Source organism: Tyto alba, unplaced genomic scaffold (assembly GCF_018691265.1).
Source record: "Tyto alba isolate M040663 unplaced genomic scaffold, T.alba_DEE_v4.0 Super-Scaffold_27, whole genome shotgun sequence".
Lineage (NCBI taxonomy): Eukaryota > Metazoa > Chordata > Aves > Strigiformes > Tytonidae > Tyto > Tyto alba.
In genome coordinates this window covers 4,064,190-4,089,514 of record NW_024881301.1, presented here as the reverse complement: position 1 = coordinate 4,089,514, position 25,325 = coordinate 4,064,190, and the positions used below count along the sequence as shown (strand labels likewise).

General features: G+C 38.7%; 1 protein-coding gene across 1 annotated transcript in view; it reads left to right on the top strand.

The window, feature by feature from the left end:
* The window catches only part of MEP1B (meprin A subunit beta), a 31,719-nt gene that overhangs the window by 3,019 nt on the left and 3,375 nt on the right, over window positions 1–25,325 (top strand). The window contains 12 exon segments of the mRNA XM_042797856.1: window positions 5,764–5,782; window positions 5,962–6,012; window positions 6,116–6,159; window positions 7,092–7,164; window positions 8,247–8,364; window positions 12,590–12,768; window positions 14,250–14,468; window positions 17,646–17,798; window positions 18,557–18,772; window positions 21,210–21,677; window positions 23,402–23,584; window positions 24,031–24,226. Of these exon segments, the coding sequence (XP_042653790.1) occupies window positions 5,764–5,782; window positions 5,962–6,012; window positions 6,116–6,159; window positions 7,092–7,164; window positions 8,247–8,364; window positions 12,590–12,768; window positions 14,250–14,468; window positions 17,646–17,798; window positions 18,557–18,772; window positions 21,210–21,677; window positions 23,402–23,584; window positions 24,031–24,226 (1,919 nt within the window).

Genomic DNA, 25,325 nt, shown 5'->3' with positions numbered 1-25,325 from the left:
TGGAAGAAACTAAAACTCCAAAGAGTCATGGACAGTGGTGATAGTACAGTGGCACTAACATTAAAAGAAATTATTTTGTACAGAATTTTAAATAGTCCAGAATACCATGATGTGATTTACTGACAAATACAGTGTTTCACATTCATCAACAATAGAAATGACACTGCCTTTTCTAAAAGCGAAGTACTGAAATTATGTTGCTGAGAGATTTATTTTAGGTGCACACATTTCCAATTTTCACTTTCTGTCAAAACCCCCACATTTATTAATTTATTTATGTCTTATCTGCCCAGAGTCTTTTTAGCTTTCAACTGTTCAAAAGGATTTAGTGTCAGCTTTATTCACTGAATCACACAGGATGGTTGGGGTGGGAGAGCATCTCTGGAGACCACCTAGTCCAACCCCCTTTCACCTGCAACAGGTTGCTCAGGGCTTTGGCTGGTTGGGCTTTCATTGTCTCCAAGGGTGGAGACAACTTCTCTGGGAAACTTCTGGCACTTAAAAACCCTCAGAATAAAAAAAAGTTCTCTTATTTTTCTCAGAATAAAAAAGGTTCTCTTATTTTTAAACAGAATTTCCTGTATTTCAGCATGTCAGTTTCCTCTGTATTTCCCTTTTCTTGTGTCTATTTCATCCTGTGTGTCAATTTGTGTCCAATACTTTTTCTCACAACAATGCTTAAAAATTAGTGTATATTTTAGTTATTGTAATACAGTAATGGTGGACTTTGGTTACTAGACAATAAAAAGGTAGGTAAGTTAATTGTTGATGAAAGGACAAAGGTTTTGTTTTATGACATTTACTGTCTTAAGTACCAACTTGGTCTGAAATTCTGTCCATGAAACTGCTGACTGGATGACAACATGGGCTGGTTTTCTGTGGCTGCTCTCCTAACCTGGCTTCTTCTTCAGATGGTCTGGAGTCAGGTAAGAAAGCAAAGAATGTGTGTCCTTTATATGACTGAGTAAACAATGCAGCTTAAGGTGAGCTTGAGAGGAAAATACTTAAGTATGTTGCTTTTGTAAAATAAGAATTCTCTTGTCGTCTGCATGGAAGAGAGGGAATGATTTCTCTTTCCTCAGGGTCTTAGTGCTGCTATTTGCAATAGGCCTGGCTAGACTTTGGAAGGTCTTATCTTACACTCCCCATCTAAGCAACATGTCCACTAGTACTCAAAGTAATGTTACCAGAATGACAAATCTGGGGTTAGAACCAAGATAAGTATTACTATTTTACTACTCCATATTTGAAAGGAAATAAGATTTTTTTTTTTTTTTTGCTATAACACAATATAGTTGATATTGAAATTGATGCCTTTTTAGCCACTAGATATAATTGTAAATGACTGTTCTCTGTTCCTCCAATCCAGCTGAACTACTTAATGCCAAAAAAGTAACCGCTGAGATTTTGTATTTCCTGTCTTTTGTAGAGAAATGGAACATTTTGCTCATCTTGTAATAATTTATTGTAGAGATCAGGAATTTTGGTGATATACTATATAGCCATTTTGGAGAACAAAAAACAGTAGGTTGTTGAAAGTTCATTTCAGCTGTCCATAGCTTCAGGGTAATCTATAGAGTAAGGGATTACTTACTGTTATATTATTTAATTGGAATAACGTTATCTATTTTATGTTATGTAACATAACTGTCTGATTCTATGAATCCAGCTCCAATATATCACTGTGGTAACCATATCCTCTTCCTCTCCACTAACTCGTACATCTTCCAAAGTCAAGAGCTCAATCTCATGTCCCCAACTTTCCCACAGTCCTCCTGTATCCCCCACTACCCCAACCCCACACTTCCCTTGTATTTCTGCTGCCTATTATGACTACCAGTTCCTCTATCCCCAACCTTCTGGAAATTCACATTTCAGCCTTGTTTAGATTCCTCTACAGGCTTTGGTAATGATGCAGACTGCTGCTAACATCTACTAGTTATCACACATCAAACCGACTCATAATAACCAGCTCTTGTGTGAGAGAGGGACTTCCAATCACCAAACCTAATTATTTAATTTCCATGTGCCTTATGGCCAGGAAGAGATTCTTTTGTATTTCTGTATGCCAGTACTAGAAGTTATATAGTCTAGAGAAAGCACTGATAAGTTAGGGTGTCTCATCTAAACTGGCTGGCTGTACTCCATCTGAAGTCCATGGTGAGACAGGGAAATTTCCATCAGGTGGTTTATCACGTCCTTGAATAGCTGTCCAAGCTAGGTGAGGTGGATCATCTTCTGGAGATGCTAAGGCATCATGGTGGTGCCATAGCTATTTTATGGCCACATGAATTATATATGCAATTACTCATTCGTTTCTCCACTGATTACTGAGTGAGTTTACTTACCTAGTTTTTATGTGGCTAAAATAGGTGAGATGTTTCCCATCTATTCAAGATGCACTTGAATTATTTGCCAGTTAAATGTGCTCACAAGCTGCGGTTTGACGAACCTTTAATATTACTTAATTCACATAAACCACGTTTGCCAAAGTTAGGGACTAACATAATTGTTCAGAATTTTTTTTGCGTGCAGATTTAAAAGTATCATTGATTAGACTAAACACGATTCCTCTTTGTTACACTGCCGGTAACATAACCTTGCTCTGTATGTGACTGTGAACTGTGAATCTTGTTTATTTACAAATTATCAGAGACTAGAAATGCATCATATAGGTTTCAGTTGTCAGGCTGGTATTGAGATGGAAGCTGTCGCTACTCAAATGAGTAATACTTGTACACAGAGATACTCCTTTTGAAACTGAGTATTTTGCTGTTGACATTCACAGGACTAAAGGCCTAGTTTTGTTGAGAAGGAAGGAAAGGAGTGATGAAAGGGATTCCTCCAGTGTAAAATATTCAGCGGCAGTTTTCAGACACTGAGGACCAGCCTGGATTTCAGACAACTGCTGAATTTGGTATTCTTTAGTCATGGACTTGTGTTTTGGTTTATGTACCAAAAGTGCTGCTGGATTTAGCTACATTGATTTCAGTTTGTGAGCTTTTGCTGCTGATAGGGGAGCTTTTCCATGAGCTAGCCAGTTTTTAGCTTTGGCACAGTTATACTTTCTGGTTAGTTGATATGAGTATATAGTACTTTATAATGACTGAAACTGCAGAAACATTTTACTCTCCATTAATGGTTGTAAGAGGATTCAACATATGTAGGTATGTTTCTTCTCCTCCATCAACAATCTTTAACAGAAAAGATGATAACGTGAATTTAATTTTTGAATGTTGCAAACTTCCCTTCTCATTTTTTCTTTCACGTTAGCTAGAAATCTGTGTGAGAGCAGGAGTTTAAAACCAATTAAGTCTTCAAAATGTGTGTTACATACTTTGCCCATGTACTTTCAGCTTGCTTTACAAGCTGCACTTTCATTTCGAAACTTGAATACATGGTCTGGATACTGTCCTATGCATATCCAGTGATAATGAAACGCAATGAGAGGATATATGTGCAATAAAACTTCAGAATGTAAGAGGAGTCTATTGACATTGCAGATTTATGGATGATTTGTGTGGAAAGGATATTTTGGTTTATTAAACTGTATTGTATACAGTTGTATGCTTATTCTTTTTTTCTGAAGTCCCCATCCTCATTTCTCATGTATCAATGCAAACCTGAATAATACCAGTTATAATACCAGTTAACTCAGTGAAATGTGAGATCAAAATCAATCCTTCAGTATTTGCATCTGTCCCAGTCTGGAAACAGTTTTTCAATGGCCTTGGTCACTTTTCCACAATGCCACTGGGTTTTTAAGAGTCGGGTGTCTTAAAATCTACCAAATTTTGAAACAACCTAGAACTGTGAAGTACAGAAACAGGGCTGTTTCAGGGGAAATCAGATCAGGAAACAATTTCTACACAATGCTTTTTGTAACTGACACTTCAAGGAAAAAATCCTGCCTTTAGACTGGGCAAGGACGTATGTGGGTGGCGGTTCTCATTAAGAAAATTAAGAAGCAGGAGGCAAACTTAGTTAAAAACTTTGCTTGTTTATATAACATTTAGATATTAAGCACTTGATTATTCCAGCTCATACCCAATTAGTCGTTATCACTCTTAAACCTATAAATTATAGCTTCTACTTGGTTACACAAAAAATATTTTTTCCCTCTTAGGCAATCAAAATAAATGATAAAAATCTGACAAAAACTGTGAAGCAACGGTTTGAATAAATTTTAATTCAAGTGAATCAAAACAGTAAAATGAGATTTTTGTATTTACAATATTTTTTTTTCTGCCATTTGCTGAAGTTTTCACAAGACAGTAATTTCAGATTGAGAATTAATCTTTCATTAAAAAGCTAAAATAAGGCATTCTGACAATTTAAAATCTTTCTTTCTGAATCTTTTCCAAATTAAGAAATTTCAATTAAGTTTTGGTTTTTTTTTTTTTTTTGTTTTGTTTTGTTTTTGTTTTCCTGCATTTGGTTAAAGTTTTTATATGAATGACATCAGTTTTAGGGCCCACAGCTATGTTTGTCTTCAAAATTGTTCCCATTATTATGTGCCAAAAGTCAGGTCTAGAAGAACATGTGCATTTGAATCTCTCTTGAATATTCTGGCCACACTGTATTCTCATCCATCATGCAGATGGTAAAAATTGCCAAAAACTAATATTCTACTGGACTGTATGTACTAGATTTTTGCTGTTTTTCAGCATTCTGATCTTGTACTGTTTATTGCTTCTACTGGGGGTTGCAGATACCTATCACACTAGACAAATAAACCCCACATGCAAAACTGCACGTATGGAAGATAGCAAATTATTTATATGGAGAAAGAAAAACAGTTGAGTGGGGCAGAGAACTGTAGTAAAAATAAAAGTAAAAATTCCACCCTGATTTGCAGAATTGCTGTTTCATATTACCATTTTCTCTATCTGTAACCTATGTCGTCAGAGCTTAGAATTTAAGGGTGTTTTTTACCTTCAGTTTGTGAACTTCTTTTCAAACACACGAATACAAGACTTCTGGTGAGAAACAGGAAAACCCAACAATTACTTAGGAGGGCTGTTCACAATTTTACTCACTATGTGAGAAATAGTTGTGTAATGTTATGTCAAGTATGTCCAAGCCATCCAAAATCAAGTGTCTAGTCCAATAAAGGAATATAGGTTATATTCTATAGACATGCTATGTCAAGGGAGTGGGCTAATTATATCTCTTCGTATCTCATTATGGACTGTGGATTTTACATGTCTCAGAAAGAGTCTTTGAGTTGGTATTGCTTAGGTAGATGGAGCCCGGCTAAGGCACTGAGCTGGGGTTGGGGTGACCTGGACTCTGCGCCCAGTCCTTCAAAGACTTGCTGCATGGCGCCAGACCATTCGTTCTCTTCTCCCATCTTCAGCTTGATGATGGAAAGTTAAGCGTAACTTTCATAGCTTCTGTACAGCTCCTGACTAGTAGCAATACTTGATTTCACAGAAATAATAGGCTCTTTTTTCCTGTTTGTGAAGGACCATTCTGCACTGCCTGAGTTGTGAGAGAAAAATGGTTGTGAAAACTTCACAGTACTGGGCGACTGACTTGTTGGGCAGCCTGAAGTGGGGAGGACACAAAGATGACACATAAGCAAATAAACATTTCCACTCAAATGAGGAGGCAGTGGGTCCAGTCAATCCAATACAAAGCCATGTGCTAAGTGCTGTTAGTGAGCTTAAATCGCATCTCTAATACTGTTGAGAGGGTAATGTGAGCTGCATTTCATTATGTGCCTTTCTAATAATATCTTTTTTTCTTCCTCCTCCCCAGCCTGCTCCAGAGACAACTGGTGAGTTCTGTTTAGAGATCTATTTGTATGCACGGGAGGCAGTCAACAAAACCAGCTGCTCATAAACATCTCTAGGACAGACACAGATTTATAATTACTGTTATTGCATTAATTTTCACACTTCATAAAGATAACAGCAAGGGCTAATGTCCGACCTCACTTGTCTTTTTATTTTTCAGAAATAGATGTAGATGGAGGAATTGATCAAGACATCTTTGACATCAATGAAGGTTTTTTAAAATTCAGTTTCTTTTTAAATTTTTTGTTGTGATTTTCACTGAAGTAGCCACAGATCAATACAACAACTGAATGTTAATCTCCTCTTCCCCTTAGCTTTAGGACTAGACCTTTTTGAAGGAGACATCAAACTTGACAGGGTGAGTTCAAATATAAAATATAAAACAAGAAATGTGTCACTGTCTCATGCAAAGTATCGCTGGCATGGAAATGATTGATGCATCCTGCTCCTACCAACAATATATGCTGTTTATGTAACAATAAACTGAAAAAGTTTGGAGATGGTTTTCCACAAAACTTCACAGGCAATGAAGGAGTTGGGTACATCTGAAGAAACATTATCCAAAATAATTTCAGTTTAGCCATTAGATCAATATTATTAACTTATTGTTTCCTTTACTGTTTTTTATATATTTGAACTTTTAAGAGATTCAGCAGCACTGATCTTCTTCTGGACAGGTCTATATAAACGATTCTTCATTTAACTGTACAATATTTATTATGAACCAATTAAATTTACAGACCAGTGCTGCAAAACCTTCATCATGTAAGTAAATAATTACATAATGAGTTACATCTCAAAAATCCCTAGTAGAAACCCCCAAAGTGTCTTGTACTCCTGGAAGTCAATAGCGGTTTATTCTCCCCCCTGGTGAGCTGCTTTGGCCTGAACGTATCAGTGGAAGCAAGGACAGCACTTGCTAAGGGTGCAGGAACAAACACTTGCATCATGAAAGATTACAAAATTATTAATCTCTGAATAGTTTTCAGGACTTTAGATCTTAATGCTTCCCACAGGATCTGAAGCTCTTCTCACACATGTATAAAAATCTCAGGTAATTTCTATGGGGAAAACGCTGCAGAAGTTGGAGATGCTGGTAGAAGGGAGTAAGGGGATTTCAAACCCAAGACTTAGACCGCTGAGTGATCTTCCAAACTTTTTGAGCTCTTTGTTTTCCTATACCTTACATGGACTTGTAGGAAACATGCTTTGCTTTAGCACTGTTGTAGTCCCTGATCCTAAATCACTTTTTACTGAGGACTGCATACTTATTTTCTCTCTGTGATGCAGGAACGGAACGCCATCATTGGTGACAATTATCTGTGGCCCCATGTTATCCCCTACGTCCTTGATGATAGCCTGGGTACAGTATTTGCTCTTGACAGTGTCTGTATGTCATGTTGATTGAAATGTTAAATTCAGGTTGATAAAGATACGGCAGCATCCTTTCCTCTGTAAGTTTAGAGCAGGCTGTCTTCCACAGCAGGATTGGGCCTGGCTATGCACAAGCAGGGTATATCGTGTTGGTGCTGGCTCTCACCTCCTTTTTTGGATAGTTCTTACCCTGCCATTGCTATGGCCCAGCAGATTCATTTGGTTTTAAAAGCAGATGTCTGAGACATGAAACTCTAGCAAGCAGAAGAAAAAACAGGGCACTGAAGACCTTTTTAAAGCCAGGAAGCTTACTGGGCCATTTATATCATCTACAGCACTGATGGCAATTTGACATTCTAGCAGACAAAGCAGTTTCCAATGGCACGTTGCTGAGTCCCCTAATGTGGACCAGGGACACAGCATAGTTTGTCCCCATCCCTTTGAATCCACCCAGTTGTGGGTCTGCACAACAGAGGCGAGTGGTGAGACAGGGAACTTGAGTTCTTACTGCATACCCCGTGGGGAGATGGTGTCCTCACTGCACAGTGTCAGGTCATCTTTCTGGTACATGACTGCAGAATAATAATCACCTGCCCCCAGTTTAGATTTGGATCTAAACTGGGTTGAAACCATGCAAGTTGCTTAGAGGAGATATCCCGGGTATAATGTTAGTAAGTCCTGGAGAGATTCTGTGAGAAATCTGTAGCCTGCAGTCTGCATTAGGTAAGATCCAATGTCTTCGTTCCCTATTTATTTAACACTTTCTCAGCAAAGTAAATGACAGAATTTACAAAATTAAGAACCACACACTATCATATTTTATGTACTCATCATGTCATATTTTACACATAAGTACCAAAGAAAATTTACATGGAAACAAAACGAAGATGTAAAGTCACAACAGCCTGATTTATGGGTTTTAGGTCCCTACTCAGGTCTTAATCCAGCAAAAAGCCTGATTATTTTGATCAAAAATTACTGGAGCAAGACCCACCCTTAGGACTTGCTCCATACAGATAATAGTACAAACCTCTCTGCTCAGTATTGACAAGAACACTGTTTGTTTTGCAGAAATGAATGCTAAGGGACTCATTCTCAAGGCTTTTGAACAGTATAGACTGAAAACTTGTATTGACTTCAAACCTTGGGAAGGGGAGAAGAATTACATATTTGTGTTCAAAGGAAGTGGGTAAGAAGAGTATTGTAAAATAACTTTCATCTTCTTTGGCTTCAGGCTATTTTCATGGCCAATATTCACTCTAAAATCATATATCTGATTATAATTTTGTATTTTTGTTATTTCCATTTTTCCATTTTTCTTTTTTTTAAGATGGAAATTGTAGTAGTGTCTAAAATAGGTATTACCTTGGTAGTAATGAAAAATTTCTTGCTGATATGTATTTTTAAATATAAGAGGAAATCAAGTCCTTTAAGAGGTAATTTTCTGGGCATGGTAAAAGATATCAGAAACGAGGCAATTATTTTCCTGACGTATCTTTGGATAGATGGAGTAGCACTTTTAAGTGGTAATTCTTAGTATACCTTAGTTTTAAGGCAAAAACAAAATCCCAGCAGAAATATGATTGTTCTAACTGTGGGACAATAAATTTGTTTGACTATAACAAATGGAATTGCATTTCAACAATGTCACACCAGCATTCAGATGCAACAGTGGTATTTTTAAATGCTACATAGCACTGAGGTATTTTACAGAGCTTTCCATTTATTTACCTCTTTTGAAGAACAGTTATGCTATTCACCTTATGCTATTTCACCTTACATTTTTCAAAATAAGACTCCAGTAAAGAAGTCAAAATTGGTCCAACTGCTTCCCTTTCTAGACAGTCTTTGTTAAAATAGTGCAACAAGAACAAATATATTCTCCATTCTATGTTGAACCATTTATCTTTTAGAAAAAGAGATCAGGAAAAGCTTGATAGCCTGGTGAGGAAATTTACTTTCAGAAAATCATTTCCTGATATGAGAATGCGTTCATAATGGGAAAAGATTTTCTGATAATAAAAATGTTTTTCTTTCCCTTTGGCTTGTTCTGAAATATTTGTAGCAGATAATTGTTTCAAGATTTCTTCAGTCTCTGTCTCTTTATATTTTCTACTCTTCATGCTGTCCACATGACATTGAAACTCAACCCTAAAAGATGTATAAGTGGAGCTTTAGGAAGAAATGCGTTTTCCTGTGCTAATGACTCTTTGGCTTTTTGAGCCAAATGGAAAACTCATGTAGCTAAATTTTTAGTCCTTCATCACACAAAGTATGTATAGAATTTGCTAATAATTGTACCTGAAAAAGAACCACAATATTTATCCTATGGCAACTAAGAGGCCTCTGCATAGTGTTTCATTTATATGTCTGTTAAAAATAGGTAAGTCATGGTGATGAAGAGAACAAGTCACCAGCTGGATAACATATCTTGCCCTCACTGCCTGATGTGCTGCTTGCCCTGAAACGTTGTTGTCATCTCAGCTAACACATCTGTAAAACAATTAATGCTCAGCAGCACTTTTTAAAAGATTGGAGATAAACTGCAGTCTTCTAAAATCAGCTTGTCCAGTTTCAGTGAGCTAGCTTCAGGGCTGTACAAAGAAATCATCAGGACTGACCCTGCATTAACTACCTTTCATTTCACTCTATTCCTCTCTTCTGATAGAACAAGACAAAGTGAAATGTGGGTAAACCAATCCATTTGCCCTCTGGCATTCCTAATTGTTATTTTTTTTTTAACCAGCTAGGACTGTTCTAACTGCAGACTAAAGACCTCAGTCCAGAGGGTACAGTGCAGACAGGAGTATAAAGTTCCTGGCAACACCAGCCATATTCATAAAATTTTATTGCACCAAGAAAAAGTTTATAAAGCATCTTTGTCTTTCCAATCTTGGCTTGCATCTATAAAACAGACAGAGGAAGGTGGGGGAAATCTGTGTCAAAAAGATTTGTAGTAGGCTGCAAATTCCTTTTCTGGATTATCCTTCTGAATTCAAATGAAGTCAGCCACAAAAGGAGCCAGCTGCCATTTTGTTGTGTTGCCTGCCCTGTGTAAAAATACGTTTGTAGTCTCTGATGTACGTACACAGTGTCATCAACCCATGTGCAAAGAGCCCTCTCCCATCCACATCCTTCATCTATCATTTGCCAAGCCTTGGCTACTTCCTGTATTATGTTAACAGGTATATATTTATAATGTTAAATGAGCAGAGGTACACGTAAGGTTTTCTAGCACACAGCCTTTCACTTCAACTTCCGTTCAACTCTGTGTATCTGCAGTGGAGTTTAGACTGTGGATCTATTTTGCTTGACCTCAGCCTGTGTGCTGAGCAAAATACATGAAGGATGTTTGTGAATTACAGAAATGCAGAAGCATCAGATGTGGCAAGGGCCTGCAAAGCTCACAGAACAGCCTGGGAACCTGCATTTCTTCCTACTCTTCTCATGAAGAGCAGGACTCATTCAGCAGGAAAGCTAGCATGGTGTGGTAGAGTCAAATGGTTAACAGACCAGGGAGGATCAATCCAGTCTCCAGTATTTCCACATGGAAAATTAGGTTTTCATGGAGCTCTCCTGGGAGGTCACTTCAGCTCTTTGCCACTGTGGCACACAGCAGAGGGAACCCTTACAGAAGTGGACTGGTACAGATCCCTGGCTAACCAGCCTGGTGCTGGTAAGTCAAAGTGTCTGTGTGCTGATACTGGTGATCTGTGATACTATGGGAAGTTATTTACTAGCATGCCAGTAGTATAAAAATGTGCCTGAAGTAAGTGGCATCCTTGCTACTGATGGCATGTATTTACGTACAGCCCATCTTCCAAAGAGAAGGCTGGTGGGATTAGTCAGAGCAGGTACTCCCCTGTTCCTCTAGCCTCTGATAGAGCAACTAGCAATGCAGAAAGCACATAATCAGAGAAGATTACAGATCTCTCACACTTGGAGAAGCTGGGAATTCTGCCCCCCCCATTTTCTCCCCTCCTGAAGACACTGTTAACACGGGGTTCCAGGTGCCCATTGCTCTGGGGTGCCCTGTCCCACTCACCTAGTTTTATCTCAGTGCTGGGTGACACAGACCATGTATTTACTCACACTGCGGCTACAGAATGATGGTGGTGTAGGCATTCTGAAGTCAAGGGAAAGCTGCACCCCCCAGCGTTTAGATGCTAATTTTGCCAAGTGTCCTGGATGTGCCTGTAGCCCGCTGTGCACTAGGCAGCAGCTGTGATACCAGAGGCAGCTGCTTTGGTACGAGGTGGACCCAGAACTGTGATGGACTTCTTAGACTTCTGCATAACACAAGAAAAAGCTGCATAATCGATATGAGGCCTTGTTCAAGGGAAGCTTGTGAAATTACGGGTGCCACGTGTATTCCTTCCTGGGTCTCATGTTGTGATTTTAATGAGTAATCAATAACCAAGGCCTTTGCTGCTTTGCAGAAAGAGAAATACTGGAGAATATCTTGCACTAGTAAGTTACAGTGTTCAAAAGCGTATGGTGTGCTTATGTTTTTAAATTTCTGGGGCGATAAGACTGCAAATCCTATGGCATATTTTGTGCCCGATTAATTTTATGGACTTCATTGGGTAAGTGTTGATATATTTGCTGCATAAAATATCAATTTAAATGTAGCAGTCTGTGCTTGCTAGTTTGTGGACATGGGGTGCCATTTTATTGGCTTGTGCAGATAGCTCACTGAACTTGTTTATCCTTTAATAAAAACTTCCAGTGCAGCTGCAGTTTTGCTCTTCTTTGTGAGCGTTTGTCAGCAGCAAGTGCTCTAGAGCAGCAGCTCACAAATAGCTAGAAAGGAAAGAGCTTATGAAAAGCACTGTCAAATCCACCAACCTTTTGGAAGGTAAACACAGCTGTGCAGAAGTGTACCTTGCCTGGCAGCCACAGCCCCTTACAAGGCAAAAAGCCAAAACAATCAAGAGAGAAGCAGCTTCAATGGCAGAGGCGAGAACACGCATGAACCTGGTTCCCCTTATGATAGGGACAGGCTTAAAGTGCTCTCACAGTCACATACTGTGGTCCGGCTAAAATTGTTAATTTGCAGTAACTTAATCGCTCTAAATCATGTGTCCATAGTCTTTGATGTTTACCAGAAATCCTCTCAGTTTGGTTTGTTTTTTTTTTTGTCACAAATAGCTCAACATTTTTCTGCTAAAGAAAACCCATTAAAAACAGTAGTGCCAGAGCAGGGAGACTGCCTGTTCATTGAAACAGAGCTAAATGTGAGAGGAAGGGATCCGATAAGGAACAGATCAATGAAAAAGCGCTCTCTGTAGCAAAATGTAACCTTGCCATTCAAGTTAAGAACATAGCTATTGAACAGACTGAATCCGGAGTTTGCGTGTCATGTGAACGGTACGTATCTCACAGAGCCATCTCGCATTTTATTTCAATGCTAGCTGCTGGTCCTCAGTGGGAAACCAGCACGAGGGGTTGCAGCAGCTCTCCATCGGAGCCAACTGTGACAAGATCGGGACAATCCAGCACGAGTTCCTGCACGCCCTGGGATTCTGGCATGAGCAGTCACGTTCCGACCGAGACGACTACGTGTCCATTGTCTGGGACAATATTCAGCCTGGTCAGTCACTGCCCTGCTTTTCTTTCAGGCTCTGGTGTTAGTGGGTTTAGCTATGGAACAGCCCTTCCAGCCATCCTTTGGTGGTCACGCTGTTCTCTTACCTGGACTTACTTTTCAATGCCAGTATATCAATAAATCAAATATCAAGTGACACCTGTTTGGGACAGAAAGCCTTGTTTGTTGTTACTGTGGTTATTCCTTGTGCCATGGCACATCACAGAGCCCTCAATAGAGATCTGAGTCCTGTTATGCTACATGTTGTACAGCCGAGCAGCAGGAGAGAATAATTTAGTTTGTTCAAATGAACACTCTAGAAGCCCTGCTACTCTGGGACCCCTTAACAAAACAAACGGAACTGAAAAAAAATACCACTCTGCAAAACCCAGTGCGATGAAAACCAGTAGAAAACCTCCAGTGAAAACTGGTCATCCTCTTTCTCCTTGGCCTCTACACTGGGTGCAGGCGGCAGAGCTGAGGCAGTGGAGTGTGCAGAGAGGGTGTGCAGACAGCAGAGACCCCTTTCAGGGTCCGTGTCACACGGGTGGCTGCTTTAGCGATGCGGCTCGTGAATGGAAGTGTCGGTGTATTTGGCACAAGCCTGAGGGCTGGCACAGGGCTCCTCAGGACTCTGCTCGGTCTTTGCCTCTTCAGCTTGCCGTCGTCCTCTGCGACTTTCAGACAGTTCAAAGTCATATATGCAGACTTGATGCTTTCCTAACACAGGTACACACAGGAGACTGAAAAATAGATAATGATTAAATCTAATGCATTCTTATTTAGTCATGATCAATAGTCGGGTGCATATGCAAGTATATATTGCAGAAAATTACTTAGATTCTGTTATTTGATTTCCATTATATTTTGCTGACTCTTTAAGGACAAGTTGCACTATTGTTGACCATTTGAAACTGCTGCAGCTTTTTTACACTGACCAGAAAATAGTTACTACATTTTGACTAATTTAAAACATTTAAAAATTTACTTTCCATTGGGTAGTTAGTAATGTTTTTTGCTCATAATCCAGAAAATATCTGTAGAAATAATTCTGGAAGCTTATCTGCTGACAATTGTAACTTGTTTATTGCAAGCTAAAATGACCAGCAATTGAACATCAGAGAATACAGATTAGAAACAAGGAGGCATTACACTTGCAAATTGCATTAATTTGAGTACTGAAACAGTATCTCTGCATTTGGGTATCACAAGCCCATCAAAGTTTACGGCTAGTTTCATGGGGAAAACATTTCTGGTATCAAGAAGCTTTCCCTCATCCAGCAGATGTCATCATGTTATGTTCCAGTGGCTGGAAGAGGAAAGTAAATAACTCTAGACTATAAATAAAATAGCTTTATAGAGTAAGTGCAAGTAAAAGACTACAAAAAAATACTTGGGGATCTGACAGCTTCTTTGTCACTTTTAGCCTGTACATCAAAAATTGTTCCTCTTGGGCAACAAACAATCCTTTTATTTTTCCCAATAAGGTAAAGTTCATAATTTTAAAAAATATGATGATACAACATCAGACTCCCTGAATGTTCCCTATGACTATACTTCTGTGATGCACTATAGCCAAAATGCGTTCAGGATCGGAACTGAACCCACCATCATCACTAACATATCAGACTTCATGGATGTAATAGGACAGCGAATGGATTTCAGTGACTATGATCTCCAGAAACTGAACCGACTGTACAATTGCTGTAAGTTTCTCCATTTCTTTTACATTTTTTGCTTCTGGCTCTTGAAATAAAATGAGGATGATACATATATGCTAGACTCATCCAGGCACAAGTGAAAATGATGCTAATGTATTTGGAGAAGTGAATTGTGTTAAAAACACCAGAAATAATTGTACAGCTAGAAATAGCATAGCCCTCCTGCAGAAACACTGCTGAGTAGCGGAGTTTTCTGTGCAATTTTATCTGACCTTTAGTTAAAAACCAGCTTCACTCAGCAGCTGATTTTTGTTCATCCCTTGGGTGGCTGTTTAAGCGTGTGCTTCTGGACAAAGCTGTTTGTTTTTTCCCCCTGTTATTCCACAGCTGTTGCTCAGCCACTGTACAGAAATTAGTATCTTTGCTGTGGCTATCATACCTACCTGGCTCTCATGTAATCTATGAGACAGTGCGTGCATTCATGCAAGTAGGGTACAGTTGCTGTTATGAAGAAAACATGAGATTTAAAAATTTTTATTTTTAGTTTCAAACCCAGCCTCTTACAAAAGTGGTCAAAAGAGTTATTTTGCTCATGTGGGATCTATTTTAGAAAGTTGATTGGAAGTAAGAGACAGAGAAATAGAGATAATTCTATCACCAAACTGGAATACAATTCTGTAACTGCGACTTCATCAGATGTGCCCTGGCACTCAGATGAAAAGTTCTACTTCATTGCCTCAGTATCCCAAGTAGTTAGTACTGGTTTACAATTATATTTTAAGCCTCATTCTACAGAAAAATCATTATCAAGCTGCTTTATTAAAATAGTGCATTTTTTTGAGCATACAATTCTGTTTAAAATATTTCTGTTCATGTGGGTCTGAACTGAAGACACACATGCAGCCTTAACTTCTAGCACTTGATGCACAGTCAATTAGGTGGTAGAGAAGTGCTTACAGCTAATCATGTCTAACAATGGATGGGGTCCTTCTTCCTCTCCATTAATCTTATATACTTTCCATCATTCTCATACATTACATGAATATTTCATGATATTTTAACTTTATTCTTATCCCATAGGTACATTCCTCCCCTGAAATAAGCCCTAGTCATGTTGAAATTAGTGACAAAACTGTCACTGCCTTCAGAGCGATTGGGTTCTGCCCTGGTCCCCAGTCTGTCCCTTGGCTTCTTATAGTGTGCATGATATTCGCAGGGCCCTAAGTGGTCTTCACCTCACCCCCCATTTGCCTGAGGGACCCCTGTGCCAGGGAGGAGGGGGCTTCACAGGTCCCAGCCCTCGCCCACCCAGATGCTAGGCTGATCCTTTCAGGTTAGAGGGAAGACTGAGAACACCAAAAATTGTTTGGGTGGCAGATATCTTACCAGAGGAGTCAAAAGATTGCTTCTGTTGCTGAACATGACTTAAGGAAAAGTTAAGGTGAATTTCTGCTAAAGGCCTGCTAAATTTCTGGATTTCTGTCAAAGGTTAGGAAATTGCATTAAAAATGGGAAAGTTGGTTCTTACATGGAAAAAAAAAAACAACCCACAGCATAAGAAATCCTGACTGAAACTTTCATGTTGCTCACGTCTCTTGTTCAGGACTGTCTTTCACACCATATGATAACAGTAGATTTTAGTCTGCTTTCCCCTTCTAGCATATTAACTTAACAGAACTGGCCATGAGGTTTCCCTCAGCCACTGGAAGTTAGGACTGAGCCCTTGTCCCCGAAGTACTGTCTTCTGAGTCCAGCCTTTCACTACGTACCAAGAAAGTATCTGGCTTTTGATGCAGATGGAGTTCAAAATCTGCCTCAAGCAGTGCTCCCTTCCCCTATTTCAGGAATTAACCTAAGAAATATTTTGTAAACTATTAGGTCTTGCTTTTGTCTCTTCCTGTCGTTCAGGTCACTAGTCCATGCCAGCTGGCACTTTTTAGGTAAGGACGTTAGGCTACTTTCCTGTTTGGGCAAATCGATTTCATATTTTGTTTTGTATTCTGATTTCAAGTGCTTTTATCTAATAATTCTCTTTTTGCTTACCTTCTTCCTGACACCCTAGCATTTTATTTTTTTTTCTTTCTTCAACAGACTATATAACATTTAGAGTGAAAATCTGTTCTTGGTTTTTACAGCATCATACCAATACTGTATTTTAAAAGGTGTCAGTCATACAACACTTCTGATAGCCTTGCAACCTCTAGAGGATGGTGAGCTTTCTGTGAGGAAAGTACAAAGTATCTCAGCAGTACAATTGATTTAGCAGAAATTCATCCTTAAGTGCTTCCTTGAGCTACAGCCTCAGTGAATCATTTGGCATGCCATTGAGGTTGATTTTTGTGATACACAAGGTCCTTTTTGTGGTGCAATGAAACCTTTAAACCTGCCACAGTATTTTATACATAGTTTGAAAAGCATTTTATTATCTTTGTTGTTTTCAAATCATGGCTGCTGTTACACAGAGCTCAGACATGGTACAATGGGAAACAAAAGTAAGAACAGGGATAAATCTGGACAGTGCCTTCCCTCACCCATCCAGGGCTTGCTTTAGACAGAGAAAATAATTCATACAGTGCTTTCCTATTCAACTGCACAGTTTTTCCTCACTTAATTTTTCACTTGTTATATGCAAGACATCTGAAAAATTTGTATGAGATATCCACTGGTCCCAAATGTACCTCTGACAAATGTTTTTGGTTTTGCTTTCTTTTTAATTCAGCATTTTGAAAATCAAGGTTTGATTACTGTAGTGAAATAACTTCTGATCTACTATATTTCAAAATAAACACTCCAGCAGATACATTAGTGAACTTTTGTGAAAATCTGTGGCCATGTGTGCACTGGCCCAAAGAAAGCAGAGAAATGAATGGGAAGGCTCAGGACCTTTTGACGGCGTGAAAGCTGGTGGGTTGGGGCTGGTATTAGTGTTCCCTTTATAAATGTGATAAAAAAAAAGATGTGATATGATAATTAGCTGGCACCCTCCTGTTCTTGCTGAGTGGCCAGAGTAGTCTTGACAACATCTTATTAATGTCACTGTTAATTGCTAAATGCTTTGAGTTCCGGACATTATACCTATGAATGTTGATAGTATTTGAAGCTGCTGATTATTTGGTATTTGCATTTAGTCCTTCTCTGCTCTTGGCTTTGGACATTCAGAATTAAAATGTCATGTAATAGAGATTCACAACTTTTCTCATCCTTTTTTTTTTAATGTTATAGCCTCCTCCCTAAGTTTCATGGACACATGCAGTTTTGAACTTGAAAATATATGTGGCATGATTCAAAGTTCAGATGATAACAGTGATTGGCAACGTTTGTCTCAGGTTCCAGTTGGGCCAAATACTGATCACACTAATATGGGAACATGCGAAGGTAGGAAACAAAACTGTTCTTATCTCTCTGGGAAGTATTTTCTGCAGAGGCATGTGAGTTGACTTTGATCTTGGCCTTGATTTCTGTTTATTTGTTGACAAATTACAGTTTACTTTTTAACTAAGCAACATAAATCTATATACTTAGGGACATCATGTGATACGTTTGATATTTTGCTTATTTGAGAAGATTGAATGTCCTTATCTATTTTGATCAGTTTTCTAGTCTTACTGTCACATCCTGACACGAAAACTATATAAAATGTTCTAAACTATGGGACAGGCACACCAGAAGGACTGCTGCTTTTCTGAATAACTGCTCAGTAAGTCTTCAGAAAGGATTGGAATTTAGAAATTATGTATATTATCAGGGCTCAGGTGAACGATTAATTGAGAATATAGACAGTTATTTCTGAACCTGTCAGAAGAAACTTCATGTGTTCAGGAGCTTAAAACAGTCCTCCAGAGAGAGTCGACTGTGAATTGCTGGCAGTGGGGAAGGAGTAAAAGCCCATGCTTTTGAGTACAAATTGCTAGAGACAGTCAAATGAGAGAAAAAGTTGCAAGCAGAACAGTTCTGTCACTGGAGAATGTAAACGGGTAACAGTCCTCAGTGTGAGGATTTGTACATGATCTACCTTGTCCTGACCTGACCATGTCTTCTAGAGTTATTACAATACAGTGTTAACACTACCACTATGCCAGGCAAATTTTGTTTTCTCTCTCTTCTACTGTTCCTTTCTAATTAACTTTTGACAGATTCTGGCTACTTCATGCATTTCAACACCAGCGCTGGAGCAGAGGGAAGCACAGCTACCCTGGAGAGCCGAATTCTGTATCCTAAACGGGGCTTTCAGTGCTTACAGTTTTATTTCTATAACAGTGGTCACGAAAGCGACCGGCTGTATGTCGGGGTCAGGGAGTATACTTCAGCCCATCCAAATGGTACTTTGAGACTTATTGAAGAGATAAAAGGTATGGAATAAAATTGCATTTTGTTTTAAACTACACTCAATGTCCTTTTCTAAGTACTGGGGGAAAATACTGTAGCAAAGTGACTCATCTCCTAGTGTTAGTCTTTGATTCTCTGCTGGTGAAATTATACTTGATGGATCCTCAGTCAGCCATTTTCCTATAATATAATAAGTTATCACAAATTACAAAATCTTGTGTTATCAAGATAGTTTTCTCACCAAAATAGCTAAAATTCCATGAGCAGTCATTTAAACTGTTTTAGAATTGATGGTATCAACAGCAACAGATGAAGTGGGTCATGGGAGTAAATTGCAATGCGTAAGAAAGTAATAATAAAGAAATGGAAAATATAAGAGTCCTGGAATACCTAGCACATCAGTTTAAAAAAAGATAAATAAAATGTAACTTACTTTTTAAACAAAGTTTGAAATGGCTTGACTGAAATATGCAGGTAGCAGATGATGGTTTGAGTTGTAGTTTGAAGAAAATTGAGTTTTTGTGGTTTTAAGAGCCTATGGCCTACAGAATGAGCAACTGAGGTCAGTTAACAGACAAGAGCTCTTTAATCTAGAATTGCCAAAGTCATCTTATGATTAAATTATTTTCTCAAACATTTAACTATTATTTGGTCTCCATTACAGCTACAAGTAGATCAGTCTTCTGGTTGCATAAGGGTCTGCACATGTTCTTTTACTAAATAGGTATCAAATCCACTGTTCTTCATCTTTTTGTCCCTTTAGGCTCAGCTATGGCTCATGACTGTTTTTCTTTTCTTTTTTTCCACTCTTTTCTTCACCCTGATGCTTTCATCATTCCTGTGTGCCATCGGGAATCCTTAGTATAAATGTCAGGGCTGCTGAGGCAGATGTAGATTTCAGATCAGTCTGAGCTCTCCAAACTCTTTCAAACCTTACTTTGAAGCCAAGGTTATTTTCTCCACTCTTCAGCCTTCTTCACAAATACTCCTGCATGTATATTAGGTCCCATCTCCTATTCCTGCTTTCTCGAGTCCATAATTTCCTTTTAAGTCTCTGATCTCAAATGGGCATCCTCCTTTAACAATCTCTGGTAAAACTTTCAGGAATTGTTTAAGATAACTTTTTCCCCCAAGCAATTTTTAACTTCTCTCATGTGAGCAGTTAGCCTCCCCAACAGAGTCAACAGACTGGAAGAAACAGTGACTCTACAGCCCTTTCCAGCCATGACCTGGCATTCTGGCTGAGCTGCTCATGGGTTTGCACTGAGGCACCACTCTTGAGAGGCTGAGGGACAAGCCCTGAACCCTTTCTGCTGGTCTGTGGCAGCTGTGGCTGCCTTCAGCTGGGAGCAGGGGCAGCTGTGGGGTGGGACATTTCACAGCACAGCAGCTGATCTGCTTGCTGAACATGAATTAAAAACGTTGGTCTTGCATGTAATCTGTGCAGTTCAAAGAAGTTTTAGTTTATGCAGAAAGCAATTTAAGGGAAAACAGTGGAGTGCTTTTGTTTTTGTTTCTGGGTTTATTTTTTTTCCTCCTAATGATAATGAAAAATGGCAAGAAATTAAGACTCATATCAGATCCACTGTGTTGTGTTTAGAATTGTTAGGACAGCGAAGCAAGTTCTGTACTTGAGATTGGCACCACTTATTCCATAAATGCAGCTGCAAGTCTGGTCTTCCATGCAGCTAAAGATAAACCAGAGAGCAAAAGAGACTATTTTGCTGCACATACTATTAACAAAGGATGTTCTACTTTCACCTGCTTTACAAGGCCCCTGTGCAGAGGTCTTTGCTTTTGCATACACTGCTCTTGGAGTCAAGTGGAATTTGCTAGTGCAGGCACTTTTGGATGAAACATCAGACTCACAGTGAGGTTTTATCACATGAATTAAGTTTTGAAAATGACTGTCTTTAATTTGAACTTAGTATTATTAATAATTTGATGGGTGAACAGTGCTTCTGCATAGGCAAACTTCTAACAAGCCATTTAAATATAGAGAAACAATTGAATGAACAAATCTTGTAGTTCTAGGCTTCCCGAATCTTCTGTAGTACTTTTTATTGAGACATGTTGTTATTCAATTATTTGAATATACTTTGCTCTGATTTTTTTTTCCTTTTAATAATACAGGTGACAGCTATCTTTGTGCATTTAGCTGTCACAACACTTATAGTAATTTAACGCAATGTTCTTTAAGAATTTAAAAGAAAAAGAGTCTTAAAAACCATTAACACTGTTTTCTCTCAAATTAAAGAGCTGCTATGCATATTAAATCTGTTGAAAAACTGAATTGAGAAAATATGATCTTGCACTGAAAACATAACATCTACAGGATAAATATTCCATCACGTGAGTGGAAGTGGAACTGAGAAATTCTCACACAACATTGCTATAGGGTCTGTAGACCTGTGCAGTGTTTGTACTGCTTACTCAGAAACCCCTACTCTTGTTTTTCAGGTTCACCTGCACCTTACTGGCAGCTCCATCATGTTTCTTTGAATATGACAAGTAAATTCCGGGTTGTGTTTCAAGGCATGAGAGGAAGTGGCTTATCAAACGGAGGCCTCTCTATTGATGACATCAATTTGTCAGAAACTCAGTGTCCTCATCACGTCTGGCATATCAGAAATTTCACACATCTCCTCAATACGAGTCCAGCAGGGACAGCCGGAAAGATATACAGTCCACCTTTTTACTCTAGTAAAGGATATGCTTTTCAGGTCTGCTTGAAAGTAAATGGTAGCACCAGTAACCCGTTTAATTTAGGAATGTACTTGCATTTGATTTCTGGAGCCAATGATGATCATTTGCAATGGCCCTGTGCATGGCAACAAGGTACCATGATTCTGCTTGACCAGCATCCTGATATTCGTCAACGGATGTCAAACCAAAGAAGTATAACAACCGACCCCTTGAAATTATCAGGTTAGTTAAAATCAGACATGCTATCCAGTACATTTAAAATACAGCCAAAAGATAGGGAGCCAAATTTTCTCTTTATGTCAAGTAATGCAGTTTTTTCAGCTTCTGGAATGTTTCATTTGCTCACAGCAACAATATAATTGATCCACGGACAAGAAAAAAATGAACATACAAGTAGGTTAAGCTGGGACCCTGAATTTCAAAGTTGATTTGCATAAAAAACAGGTGAATAATCCACTTGTAAAATTTCTTTCATATGCTCTGTGAAGATGCATTTATATCTGCTTTAACGAGAATAGAAGTTTTCCAGAAGGCTTGAAAAGAAAAATGCTGAATTAACAACACACACATTTCATACTAGGTAAAAGTGCAGCTATTAAACAAATCCTCACCCTCCTTGTAAAAGGAACAGTGGTGTCAGCGCAAATCCCAGATGGACAAAGTACCGATTCATATTGCATAACCTGTACTTGTTCAAGGTGTGAGAAGATAAGGAGCAATTGTCCACAATAACTTGGAAAGGAAGCAGGTGGGGTAAAGATGTAACTGAGAAATGGTAGGAATCTCTATAAAGAGACATATTAAAGAAAACCCCCATATTCATCATTGGATAAAGATTGGATTTAAGCCAAAATTACTTTCTGCATAGATATAGTTTTGCCAAAAGAAACCACCTCCTCCATTGAATTGGTTTCCTGGGCTTTCAGACCATAACACTAGTGAAGGAAGGAAGGTGCAAAAATGTCTAATTCACGGTATTATTCTAAAAATTTTAGGACTTACATTGATTTCTCTATGACACTGTCTCTATGTGAAAACAAAGGGAGTAATCTAGAAAAAATGAATATCCTCCCTGTAAATGAAAGACACACCACACCAGGCCCTCCACAAGTGGCTGACATCTTCCCTGTGCATTCTGCTGTTATGGCCACAGTGCTTAGCTCTTTTTCTTCCCTGCCCCTGTGGACATGCAGTCTGTTTGCACTCTGCTCCTTCTCCCTTATTTATTCATGTATTGCTAATAGTGCCAGATTCCCAAGAGAAGACTTGTAACTCCTACCCTTTCTCTAACCAGTAGAGGTGTTGGAGCAGGCAGTTCCTTCTCCCTCTGTCAGATACTTTCATAGACAATCAGGATCAGCTTTGAGATTTAGAACAGGGTTTGATGGAGGAGACATCAGTGGCCTGTGACCGTTCAGGTTGTCCAAGTACTCTTTGCCCTACATCCACATCAAGAGATGTTCTTCTTTGAGAATCACTGAATGAATTTGTTTTACAGATGATTCACGTGCTGCTCATCTTCTTTCTCACTGCACTTTAGAAGAACTAAAACCAAATCACAACAGGTCTTCAGCTAGCTCTCCAATAACCTAATCTCCAGCAGGTTCTTTTCTCAATACATCAAGCTAAACCAAGCCATTGAAGATCTCCATTATCTTGTACATCTCACCAGTGTAGAATCTTAGGCAAAAAATCTGCAAATATTGTAGGCAGGTTCAGCATTGCTCCTACTCCTTGAGTTTCAGGTAATATATTGTTTCTTCCATTTTCATTATATCCATGAGCAGCTACACAGAAGCAGGCAAAGTAGGACGCAGTCTGTCTTGGTTGTTGAGGGAGGTCTCGGTACTACTTTGCAGCAGAGATTATCTGAGAAAGAAGGGACCTTATTGAGAAAGAAATCCAGAATGGTGCCACATCCACATTCAGTCAATTTTCTTTTCCAGATTCCTCATCATCTTATTTATGGGATAGGCCAGATAAAGTGGGATCCATAGCATCTTTTCCCAATGGAACTACATTCATGAGAGGCCCAGGAAGTGGAACAAGTGCCTTTTTAACTCATCAGAGACTTAGAAGCCGCAACTTTATTAAAGAAGACAGTGTTTATATTCTTTTAACAATGGAAGGTATGTAGACATAGCTGATATTCTTTACAGTACAGTAAACATAGAGTGTCACATACTTACTAAGTCTCTATCTCTGTAGATATAAATACACATGATGTACTTTGAACATGAGCAGTTTTGGAACTATGCATGTATCTGAAGTCAAATCATATGCTTAAATAAATTTCTGGACAGATACATTCCTTTATCTCATGTGAAGGTGTATAAAACGATGCTAATGCCATGCAAATTATTTTGAATAGGGTACTTTGAATAAAATTGTCTGTTTCTGAAAAAATCTAGAGGATATTTCCAAAATACATAAATCTCCTGAAAGGTAAAAAAGACTATTTATCCATTATGTCTATGGACAGGCTCTTTGCTCTTTGCTCTTAGAACTTACAATTAGAGTAAGAGGAAAACCAACATGAAGTCAAGACCTTATTTCTTGTGTTTTTATCGTGCAGATATATCACATCTACTATCAACTCAGCCAGGTACCACCACCAAGCCTACCACTAGGTCTACCACCACCACACCCATCACAACAGCCTCTGTCACCCAGACCGAAGAGCCAGAGTTAGAGGTTCCGCATTTCTGTCCAGACAACCCTTGTGAAAATGATGGTGTCTGCGTTATTGTAGATAGAGCAGCAGTGTGCAGGTAACTGCCTTTAATCACTCTCAAATGCAATGTTAGGAAGAGTAATTAACGTTTCTAGTAGAATAAATCTTTGTTCCTAATGAAAGGAAAGACATACTATAGCTGATTAAAGCAAGTATTTCCAGCTGCTACTGCGAGACTAAACTTATGACCAGTTTGGGCAACAAAGCTCCTAACCTTTTGACCATTTTGAAGTATTCTGCTTGGCTTCCCTGTAAATTATATTTTAAATGTGTTTATTGTTTTCACTAATGTATTAATCCAATGTTATAAAATGGACTGTGCATCTCCTTAGAATTCCCTATAGCAAAATTTAGAAGAGTTAAATATAAATGCAGTTGAAACAAAAGAGCGTTTATATCAGTACAAAAGATGTTTAATACTTCTCAGGCAGGAAGCAAAATAGACGTCATTTCAGAATTTGATTCAGAAATACTGTCTAGTGCAAATTATGACCATGAATTGCCAAAATGTAGTTGCTTGCCTTTGAAACCAGCAATGAAGGCAGACGACTAAAAAGATTGTTTGTCCTGCAAGAAAGTTAATATCAACTTTTATACAATGATTTATGGATACATTTATGTAACCCACCTGGCTGATTAGCATGGTTCCATCTCTCAAACCAGGTCGAAGGCTGAAGATAGTAACATTATGGGATGCTGTGCCAGGGCAGGTATACTGGGGTAGTGCTGTGAGGCAAATGTCTAAAGGCCGAGAGCAACAAGAGTCAGGATGACTCATCAAGTGTTATATCTCCCCATTTAGAAACCTTTTAAAAAACAATTATTGTGCAACCCATCAGAAGCAGGTCATAAATATGAGTAAATGTCAAGAAGCTGTTTCAAGAATACAAAAAAAAAAAAAAAACCAAAACAGCTTATGCTGAATGTTATGCCTGATTTTGAAATTATGGAAAGAGAACATTTATTTTCTGATGTTTCTGGACTATTTGAAGCTCTAGTGCCTATGTGACCTACTTTCCATCCTAGACAAGTGTGTGGCCAGCAGTCAGTTTCTACTCTGATTTTCTACTGGGAAACAAGAGGGAATGTGATACAGAACTCTGTTTAACCCGGACCACATGAAGTGCCCCAACAGT